The 11,762-nt window shown below is 46.7% G+C and overlaps 1 protein-coding gene across 1 annotated transcript in view; it reads left to right on the forward strand.

The window, feature by feature from the left end:
- LOC145394569 (uncharacterized) overlaps positions 1 to 11,518 on the forward strand; it is a 32,862-nt gene extending 21,344 nt beyond the window's left edge. Inside the window, exons 3-7 of the mRNA XM_080268411.1 lie at positions 6,896 to 7,616; positions 7,704 to 7,763; positions 8,451 to 8,613; positions 9,505 to 9,587; positions 11,009 to 11,518. Coding sequence (XP_080124537.1) covers positions 6,896 to 7,616; positions 7,704 to 7,763; positions 8,451 to 8,613; positions 9,505 to 9,587; positions 11,009 to 11,518 — 1,537 coding nt within the window. The remainder of the gene's footprint in view (positions 1 to 6,895; positions 7,617 to 7,703; positions 7,764 to 8,450; positions 8,614 to 9,504; positions 9,588 to 11,008) is intronic.
- Positions 11,519 to 11,762: the final 244 nt, after the last annotated feature.

Here is an 11,762-nt window from a genome sequence, read left to right on the forward strand (position 1 = left end):
CCCTCCCCCATTCTCTCCTCTTCCCCCACACCTCATTCTTACCCTTCCCTTCCCTTCCCTTCCCTTCCCTTCCCTTCTCTTCCCTTCCCCTCCCTTCTCTTCCCTTCCCTTCCTTTCCCTTCCCTTCCCTTCCCTTCCTCTTCTGCCTTCTCCCACCCCCCTCCTCTTCCTCCCCCTTCCCGTCCCTCTTCTTCCCTTTCCCCGTCCTTCCACCCCTCCTCTTTCCTTTCCCCTTCCTTCCTTTCTTCCCTCCTCTTTCCTTCCCCCTTCTTCCCTCCCCCCCACACTCTCTTCCTCCCCCTTCCTTTTTCTTCCAGTCTCCCTTCTCCTTCCCCTGCCCTCTGCCACACCCTATTCCCCTTCCTTCTTGCTGATACACCCACACCCTCCCTTTCCCCCCTTCTCTTTCCCCACCCCCTCCCTTCCCTCACCGTCTTCCCCTCACTTCACCAGACTTCCCATTCCCCATTTTCCCCTTCACTATGCTCTTTTCCCCTCTCATCTCCTCCCTCTCCTCCCCCTTCCCCCCTTCCACCACATCCTTCCTCACCCCCCACGAACCTCCCTCTCGCCTCTGTATACCCCTCCCCCTCACCTTCCACCTCCTTCTCACCTTTCCTCTCCCCTCCCATTTCCCCTCCCCCCCTCACCTTTCCTCCCCTCCCTCCTTTTCCCCTCATCCCCTCTCTCCTACCCCTCATCCCCTCCCCTACCACAGTTGCCATAGCACTACCCTCCTCCCTTACCCCCCTCCCCTCCCCTCCCCTCCTCATCACCCCCACCACCCCTCATGCCCACCTCTCTCACATTTCCTCCTACACTCCCTCCCCTCATTCCCCTCCCCTTCCTTTCCACCACACCACATCCCCTCCCCTTCTTTTCCACCACACCACATCCCCTCCCCCTCCCTCACCGCAGCCACTAACCTTCCCCCCTCCCCCTCCGCCCCTTCTACCACAGTTGCCATTACCACATCGTCCTGTCTTTCTCCCCCTCACCCACAGCCACCAAAATCCTCCCCATCTCATCTCCCTCCCTCATTCTCCCCCTCTCATCTCCCCCTCCCCCTCCCTCTCCCACTCCCGTCATTCTTCCTGCCTCGCACATTTACCCCCTCCACTTCCCTCCCCCACATTCCCCCTCCCCCTCCCCCCTCTATCACAAATTAATATTATACCCCTATTCTGTATTTCACCCCCTACCGCCCCCTTCCTCACAACCACCCCCCACCCTGCTCTCCCCTCCACCATTTACCACAACTTTCCCCTCCCCCCGTGCTTCACCACACCTCCCCCACCCATCCTCTCTACCACACACAGACCTCTCCCCCTCCTGTTGCCTTCCCCTCCCCACCCCTCCCCCTCCCCCTACTACCATCTCCCCATTTCTAACGTCCCCCTTCTTCATCCCTTCCCCATCCTTTCCCCCCCCCTTCACCTCCTCCACCTCAACCTCCCTCTGCCTGGCCTCCTCTTTCTCTTCCCCCCTCCCCCTTCCCCCCTCCCCCTTCCCCCCTCCCCCTTCCCCTCACAGCCTCCTATCCCCATTCTTCTTTTCCCTCCCCCACCACAACTCTCACTCCCTCCCCATTTTATCACCAGGCCTACCTCCTTCCCTCCCCTCCACCACAACCCCCTGCCTAACACCCCCCGCCTCACCACAGTCCCCCTTCCCCCTCCTCCATCGTCCCCCTCTCATAACAGTCCCTGCCTCTCTCACCCCCTACCACACCACAACCCCTTCACTCCCATCCTACCCACACACACACACACACACACACACACACACACCACCACCACCACCACCACAACCTCCTCCCTTCCTCCATCACCACAACCTCCTCCCTTCCTCCACCACCACAACCTCCACATCTCCCTCTGCCTGATCTCCCTCCCTCCTCCTTCCCTCCACCACAACTCCCTACCCCCCTTGCCGTACCCCTCCCTGCCTCACCTCCCCTCCCTACCACCACCACCACCATCCCCCCTCCTCCCTGGCTTCACCACAGTCCGCTTCCCCCCTCCCCTCCCTACCACTATTACCACACACCCCTCCCCTCACCCCCGGCCTCACCACAAACCCCCCCCTCCCTCTCTCTACCACCACCACCATTACCACAATCCCCCCCGTCTCACCACAGTCCCCTACCCCCTCACCTTCCTGCCTTACCACAATCCCCTCACCCCTCCCCCTCCCTACCACTACCACAACCCCCTGCCCCTCCCTACCGTCCCTACTACCACCATTACCACAAAACCCCCCCTCCCCATCTCCCTGCCTTACCACAATCCCCTCACCCCTCCCCCTCCCCACCACTACCACCACCATTACCACAACTCTCCCCCCCCCCTCGCCTCACCACAGCCCTCTCTACCTCACACACATACACACACCACCACAGTCGCAGCTCTACACTCCTCCCGTCACGTCGCTCCACACACACACACTCTCTCCGATGTAAGTCACTATGGTAGATACATATATATATAAAATTCCGTTTCCAATCGTAACTTCCCTTTTCTTTAATTATATCTTGTACCTACGCTTCCCCCTTCCTTTTTTTTTTTTTTTTCAAGTTCCATAGTTCCATACGACACAGTCAAAAATTTCACATTCTGGCTCTAACTCTCTCTCTCTAATTTTATCTTTTACTCCATCACTGTTTAGGACATAGTAGGTATTCTTCCTTTCAGTTACATCATACCTTACACGCTTCGCTGTGAGTCACTCTTTAGCCCTAACTCTATCTTTCAATCTGTCTTTAAGTTTTGCTCTTGTGATCTGTCTGTATGTGAATTTGTATTTTGAAGCTTGTATTTTTTTTTTCCTGCCTTACTTTGTCCCAGTCTCTGCCTCTTGAAGATTGTACCTTTGTTTATATTTTTCTCTCATTTTTTCTGCCTCTGTTCCCATCTCTCTGTCTCCAAAGCTAATTCTGTTATCTCTATCTCCAGTTCTCTAAATATACATCCTTTCTCTCTCTAAATATCTCAGAATCTACCTGTCTGTCTGTCTCTCATTCTATCATCAAAACTACATAAATTTACCTCCATTCCGTCTCTAAATCTCTCTCAGTCTACCTCTCTTTCTATCTCTGTCTCTCCTAATTCACAAAACCCACCCCTTTTCCCATTTCCTGTCCTTTCTAAAGCTACTGTTCCTTTTATCTTATAGTGGTTCTGTCTAAGTCTGTCTCTTTCCTGTCATTCTCTCTATTGCAGTTCATCATTTTTTCCCCTCTCTGTCTGCTGTGTGTGAAGTGAAGCATCATTCTGTTATGTTGTATTGTCTGTGTAAGGAACCATTTGTGTATCTCTAATTCCACCTCTTCTAACTCCATTCTACCCCTTCTGACTTTATTCCACCTCTTCTAACTCCATTCTACCTCTTCTGACTTTATTCCACCTCTTCTAACTCTGTTCTACCTCTTCTAACTCTATTCTACCTCTTCTAACTCTATTCTGCCTCTTCTAACTCTACTCTACCTCTTCTAACTCTGTTCTACCTCTTCTAACTCTATTCTACCTCTTCTAACTCTGTCCTACTTCTTCTAACTCTGTCCTACCTTTTCTAACTCTATTCTACCTCTTCTAACGCTATTCTACCTCATCTACTACTATCACAAATAATCTATACATTGACTTCTAACTAATCTATCTCTTATGTGTCTCTCTATGTCAGTCTATCTGCCTGTGTATGTGTGTGTATCAGTCAACCTGTGTCAGTATCTATCTATCTATCCATCTATCTGTCTATCTGTCTATCTATCAGTATCTCTTATCAGCCGCTATAGTTAACGGATGTGTATAAGTATTTTTAATGTAGGCTATCAGTATTTATCCATCCCAGTCCTGTCTATCTATCTATATCTATCTGTCTGTCTATCTCTATCTATCTGTCTGTTATCTGTGTGTGTACTATTCGTGTATACCTGAGTACTTCACCCGTTCATGTGTACATAGTTTGTGTACAGCAGTGCATTACGTGAAAGTGTTGTGTGCCCGTGTGCTTAATGGTTTGTGTGTGCGCGTGTGTGTGTGTGTGTGTGTGTGTTAGGTGGTTTGGAGATAAAAGCTTCGATGATTGTTATATTATCATTGTTTGTAGTGTGTGTGTGTGTGTGTGTGTGTGTGTGTGTACATGGAAAAAAATTACGATTATTGATTAGGGTACACACATACATACACATTGCATTACTTACACTTATTGCCAACACCCATACATACACATTCGCACTTGATAACTCACATACACACGCACATATCAAAGGCCGTCACCCAAGAGAACACGTACATAATTATACACACGCACATGACTAAAAACGTACATATGCCCAAACAGAAGCAGACATAGGACATAGGCAGACAAAAAAGCAGAGAAAATTAAGTGAAAGAAAGTATCAGACGAGAGAGAGAGAGAGAGAGAGAGAGAGAGAGAGAGAGAGAGAGAGAGCAAAGACAGTGAATGAACGGAAACCAAAGATATTCTTAGACAGAGCAAAACAAAGAAATTCAGAGAGAGAGAGCAGGTAGGGTGTGGTAGAGGATGTGGTGGTGGTGGTTGTGGCGAGAGAGAGGGGGGGGAGGGGGATTGCGTCGTGGTGCGGTTGGGGGGCGGGGGAGGGGGAAGGTGCGGGTGGGGATGGGGGCGGGGGGAGTGGGTTAGCATCGGTTAGGTGTTAGAAGCAGCTGCGAGGTGGGTGAGAGAGAGAGAGAGAGAGAGAGAGTAGCTATAGGTGGATGGGTTGACGCTGAAGTACGTGGAGGAGGTGGAAGAATGTTTGGGTGGATGGGTGGAATGGTGGGTGGCTTGTGTTAGGTGTGGTCTGTTGGGTGGGTGGATGTGAAAGTGTGTGTGTGTGTGTGTGACGCATGGATGAACGAATGGGTGTGCACTTTAATATATGTGGGTGTTGAATGTGTGTGTGTGTGTGTGTGTGTGTGTGTGTGTGTGTGTGTGTGTGTGTGTGTGTGTGTGTGTGTGTGTGGATAAAGATAGATAAGTATGTGTGGATAGATAGATAGATAGATATGTAGTTGGATAAGTGTAGTTAGGATTGTGCAGATGAGTATGGACAGAATGAGTGGATGAATGATGATGTGGATTTGAATAGGTGAGTGGAAAAGATGAACATGTGTAAGTATGGATGTTGATGGTGGATGGATGAGGGATAGATGTGTGTGTGTGTGTGTGTGTGTGTGTGTTGATGGTATGGAGGGTTGGGTGGGTGGGTTGGTATGTGGGTGTGGTAGGATGCTATTGTGTGTGTGTGTGTGTGTGTGTGTGTGTGTGTATGTGTGTGTGGATGTACTACGTAGTTGAAACACTTATTTCATTCTCTCTCTCTCTCACACACACACACACACACACACACACACACACACACACACACACACACACACACACACACACACACACACTCTCTCTCTCTCTCGAGGTACTTTACTCTCAAACCAACTAAAACCTCACACTTTATGGTCCTTTCCTCCTCCTCTCTTCCCTCACTTCCCTCCTTCCATCCTTTTCTTTTTCTCTTTTCTTGGTGTGTGTGTGTGTGTGTGTGTGTGTGTGTGTGTGTGTGTGTGTGTGTGTGTGGTCTCATACTTTTTCTTTTCGTCATTATTTTTACTTTATTTCTGTGGTTTTTCTTTGTTTGTACTCCCATCGTATTTATTATTTGCTGTATATACTTCATTGTGCTTCATGATTTTTTCCTGATTTTTTCCTGTCTTCCTTACTTCCTTTCTTTCCTTCCTTCCTTCCTCCCTCCTTTCATTCCATCGTTTCCTCCTTCCTTCCTTCCTTTCTCCTTTCATCCTGTCATTCCCTTCTTTCTTTCCTATTTTCCCCTTTTTTTCTTGTTTTCTTCCCTTTTTTGCTTCCCATCACATCCTATTTTATCCCCATTCATCCCTTTCCCCTACATTTTCATCCCATCCCATCCCTTCCCTTCCCTTCCCTTCCCTTCCCTTCCCTTCCCTTCTCCTTTCCCTTCCTATCTTTGTATAGGTTGTGGTCAAGCCCCAATCCAGTAATTTTTTATGCATGTTAGTGGTTTAGTGAGAGAGTATGGGGCAGGAGGGGGTCAGGAGAGAGAGAGGAAGGGAAACAGGAGGGTGTAGGGGTGGGAGGGAGAAAAGGAGGCAGGTAGGAGGGTTTAGGAGGAGAGAGTGAGAGAGGGAAGTGGGAGAAGGGAGCATTTAGGAAGAAGTGGGAGAGGGGAGCACTTAGGAAGAGGTGGGAAAGGGGAATATTTAGGAAGAGGTGGGAGCGGGGAGCACAGGATAGTGGAGGAGGAGGGAAGTGAGAAAATTTCAAGGAGAGAATGTGTGAGAAGGGGAGGGACACACGAGTGAAGGAAGTGAGAAGGAGAGGTGGAGGGGTTGTGTATGGGGAATGATTTGGGAAGGTACGGAGGGAATATAAGAACATAAAAGGGAAGGGGCGAGCATCAGCATGGTTTAGGAGCCAACACAATTTTTTTTTTTTTTTCCCCTGGCTTCCATGAGTTTATTTGAGTTTATCATCTTAACTGTCAGGACCAACTGCCTAGCCCCAGGCTTCTACGCTCCTCATGGGGCAACGTAGGATTGGATGATGGATGGATCAAAATTTTGCCACTTATTTATGAGAAAGCTCATGGAGGTATGAAAAAGTTGTCATTTTATGCATTATGCTTTGGTGATTCACATAATTTCTAACCATATTTACAGATTTAGGAAATCAGTTATTGATAGATCATTAATTTGTTGGATGCTTCTTCAGATATTTTTGCAGATTCTTCCGCTATAATGTGTTTTGTATTTCAGTGTGATATGCAGTCATGAATTTCTGGTACCTATAAATGGGTTATGATGTGAGGTGATGTTAACTGTACTGTTTTCGTGTGTTTCAGGAAGTGCGTGATGAACGAGGAGGAGTTCCTGCTGAAGTGGAACAACCACCAGACCAACTTTGTAGATGTATTCAGTGAGCTGCTGGAGGATGAGTCCTTTGTTGACGTGACCCTGGTGTGCGGGGGTGAGGCCGTGCCGGGCCACAAGATGGTGCTGGCTGCGTGCTCCCCTCTCCTTCACCGAATCCTACGTGACAACCCTTGCAAGCACCCTCTTGTTATCCTGGGGGATGTGCCTGCGAGGGACATGCGTGCCCTTATACGCTTCATTTACCAGGGGGAGGTGAGTGTGTCCCAGAGTGAGCTGGCCTCCTTCCTGAGGACTGCAGATAACCTGCAGATCAAGGGCCTGGCAGAGGACAAGGAGGATCGCAAGAGGAAAGACAAAGATGGGGGAGATAATCGGTCAGGAAGCAAACGGCCCCGGCTTTCAGACACAGGCAAGCCACCTGACCGCCCACCATCAGCTAATCCCCCCTCCCCACTCCCTTCTCGCCATCACAAGTCACTCTCGGATTCTCAGTCATCTAGTCACAAGGTCCGGGGAGCCAATAGAGGCTCCCCAGACCACACACCTCTCAGGGGAGCCAGGCTGGGGGGCACCACAAATAACAACAATAATAACAACACTACCACCACCACCACCAGTAACCCCAACCATCACCACCATCACCACCATTCCAGCTCCAAGCACCAGCACCACCCTAGTAAACACAGCAAGGCCACCCATGCACCTGACACCACCCCCAAGTTGGCGTTGTCAAGTGGCAGTCGGGTGGTCGAGGAGGACACAGGCAGTGGTATGGAGAACAATAATGGGGTGAGCGAGGATGAGACACCCATCAAGTCAGAATCCACCAACACACTTGTAAGTACAGATGATTCATCCATTCTGGGTATTGCTAGTCTGGATTTTTATTTTGTTCAACCTTCTTCTGAAGAAGAGTTTTGTGTTTAATTCCATTTTTCTCTATCAGGAGATAAAAATATTTACCATTTGTGTTTATTGGTCAGAGTTCCTTGAATTGCCACATGTCTATCTATCTATCTATCTATTGCCAGACACCATAATCCAGCAAAGGGTGGCCATTTGACACTGAGTTCGCTGTTTTACAGGGAGGGGCACCAACCCTCCACCAACCCACTTGTTGACACATAGGGAGCATGTATGGTTTGGTTATATGGTTACCACCCAGTGTTGTAAATGGTTTCTTGGCTTACAGGAAACCATTTGGCTTGTCACTCAATGTAAAGCCACCTGTAATGGAAAGAAAAGGAATAAGAAGTGACTGGAAAGATAGGAGAAATAGGAAGAGAGGTTATTGTAAATAATCATGCATATGTCTTATGATGGCTTTGAAATGGCTCCTAATATTGGATTATATAATATGGTACATGTGAATGTACTCTTTATACACAGATGTTTGCAGTATGAAATGTACTGAATAAAGGTTCAGTACCAGTTTATGGTGAGCATACTGGTGCTGTGCCAGTGTTTGTTAATGTGTACCTGCTTGCAAATGTGCATGCATGAATGTATTCATGGTGCCCACAGACAGTGAAGACAGAACCCCTGGACTACCCTGGGGAGGTTGTGTGGACAGAGGGTCACGCTGCACTTACCTCTGAGGTGATGGAAGACTCCCAGGGTCTCTTACCCCTGGCAGCAGCAGCAGCAGCCATCGTAGCATCACCTGCCATACCCATCATGGAGTTTGGTGAGGAGGGGCACAGGCACGCATAGGCAGGGGGAAGGGACGTTAGACGGTAGTCAGAACTTTTATATGGTGGAGCTGTGTTGTAAGTGATGTCAACTGGATGCAGGGTAGGTGAAACGTGAGTGCAATTGCAGGTATAAAACTCACAGAAAAGGAAGAATAGACTGTAAAAGGGAAAACTGGTTTTCACATGTAGGAACTATAGCAGGTGTATTACTTAATATTTCTGTATTATTATTTCCAGAGTATGATGGCATAAGTAAGGATGAAAACGTATTTAGGTGTGGGAATATGCATAGCGTTGGTGTATGAAGATAGGGGTGATCATAGAGGAACTTTATTTAACAGACAATATAAACAATTAATGTCTTAGAGTGGCAGCACAGACATGTACGAAAAATGGTTGGCGGTAAACCAGGTGGGGGAATGACGTCTGAAAATTTGTGAGTCTGGAATTAAATAGAATAACATTGAGTAGATCAGAGTTGAGAAGGTTGGAAGAGGCACTATCCTACACTTGACTTTCATAGGCTTGTGATAATATGGTGATTACACACATATGGGCAGAATTAGGTTTTCTCCTTACTTAGTTGTCCTTGGAAAGGACAAATTTTGCAAGCTGTCTATCTTGGACTCATTCTTTTTAGATAAGAAAATACTTTAATTCTAAACTTTTTGTGCAGATTTGAAGTTACAAAAATAAATGAATTACAGTAATGCATAAGATACCTGAAAGTTTGTAGAAAGAAAATGTTAAGGTATATGTATGCACATGAGCATGGATACATTTATATGTACTTGTGTACAAAGTGGATATGTGTACTGTATTTGTATGTGTGTGTTTGTGTTATTAGTTTGGTGAGGTGTGTACAATGAGTGAAGGCCTTGCAGGTGATGATGCGCGAGGTGATGAAAGCAGCCGTGGGGATGTCTCTACTGCTGCCTCTGACGATGTCAACGCTAACAACACGCAAGTGAGTACCAAGTTCATTTATGAGACCGGACATGAGCCTAGGGTTTGTTGAGATGGCCACAGATATTTAGTCTCTAGTTAGTGGAATTGTGTTACGTGCAGTTTTGTACATCTCTTAGAAGAATAAGTTTCCATTATATTTTTTAATGTTACTTATTAATGGTACTGTCAGCTAAATTCTTGATGAAGCTAAGCAGATTATTCTTGTTGCAAGCACGTTAAACTTTATGACCAGTTACCCCTTTCAATCTGATTATGTGTTTTTCACATTATTCTTCCTGCTCTTAGTGGACTTTACTCTGCCAAGGAGTGACTTTTCCAACTGGTGGGGCTAGGTTGTCCCTTCAGTTAATCTATTCAGTATGATATATCTTTTCTAAGTTAAGGAAAATCATCAGGAAATAGAAAGAATATAAGAAGTAGGTCATCTAAATGAATGAGTTAAGAAAGTCCCCTCTGATTAATGGGGTTATTAGGTAAAATATTTGGCCAGTCTTCCCAGGTTCATGACTCGGTGCTGTTCGTAGTTTTGATCCTGATTATATGTGGGTTCTTGCATGGATGTGGTGGTATCTTCTTCTTTTTTATCTCTTTTTTTCTTGAGATACTTCCTTTTCTACTTTGGTGTGCTTTGAGATGTTCTTGATATTGTTTAATGTGTGGTTTGCTTTGCATGTAAATCATTCAGTCTCTGTGCTTATGTTTTCTTTGAATAAATCAAAATAATGTTTATACTGTTTATACCATAATTGATACACCAGCCATATTCAGTAAAGAACATATAAATTTGTTGGTAATTGTATACAATGCTTGAATTAACATTTCCTTTAACATTCCAGATTATATGTACCTTTTATTTGCTTACTAATTAATTGCCATATTGCTGCCTGTAGTTTTATACTTTTAAGTGGTGATAATGATTGATGTCAGATATCTGCTTCCATTCTGCTTTGTGTAATTTTTTTTTAGTTATTATTGTTTTGATGTGATGATGGTAGAGGGTTTAGTAGGGAGCTACCACAACAGAACTGTTAAAAAGAAAAATAATCCATATGCAAAAAATAATATTCATCATAAAAAGAAAAAAAAATAGGTATTATAATAAGCACCAGTTGATTAACAAAGCTATTCTGTGGCTGAGGTTGTGGTATCACCTACCATTCTCTCTACCAGGATACCAAGGTGAGCCGTAAGAAACCCCAAGGTAGTTCGGAAGACATTGTAGCTGTGGCACTGTCCTCCCTGGGCCACCCACCACATCAGCTCCCACCACAGCATTCATCGTCAACACAACATTCATCATCGACACCACAGCACTCTTCGTCAACATCACAGCATTTTTCGTCAGCACCCCCACCAGCACCACCGCCACCCCCACCACCTCCCCTACATCTCCACCATCCCCACCATCTGCTCCACCAGACTCCACCAAAGCAGCTGCATCCACCACATCCCAGTTCACACCCAAAGATATTCCCACCTGGCAGCATCCAGGTGTTCCCTGCAATTCCTGTCAATCCATCATCTGTCTCAGCCCCATCCATCCCAACTACAGGATCCAGTGGTCCACAGGTATCACTTCCAGGCCATATTTCATCATCAGTAGTCCCTCCATCCACCACAATCACAGCTCCATTCAACAACAACAATGTCCACAAATGCCAACAGTGTCCCTTTACCACGTCCAACCCCTATACCTTCACCCGTCACCTGCGCATCCACCTGGGGACCAAGGAATTCCGTTGTCGGCTGTGTGGATTTGCCACCTCGCGAAAGGACTCGCTCATCCGGCATTTCCGCATGAAGCACCTGACGGGGGAAATGGCGGTGTACCACGACCTTGACTCAAGGGATATTGAGGACCTGGCACTAGCGAGAGAGGGAGGTGCTCCACTGCCTGAGGGACTACAGCTCTTCCCAGCGAAATTCTGAGTCTTAACTTGAAGTGTGTCTACTTATCTTATCCTCCACATCGATCCCTTGTAACATTAACAAGGACAGCAGTGCCTCCTCACTATATCCAGCCTCTGCACCTTCTCCTGTAATCAAGGAGTTCCATTGCTGTGCTTATTTACCACCTCCAACATAGACATTGCTGATCCACCACTTTCACATGAAACACCTTATGGAGGAATTGGTGGTGCAGCTTGACCTGGACTCCTTGGATGTTGAAGAC

This window comes from Coenobita brevimanus, chromosome 27, assembly GCF_032717465.1.
Source record: "Coenobita brevimanus isolate Jiangsu-jjx chromosome 27, ASM3271746v2, whole genome shotgun sequence".
Lineage (NCBI taxonomy): Eukaryota > Metazoa > Arthropoda > Malacostraca > Decapoda > Coenobitidae > Coenobita > Coenobita brevimanus.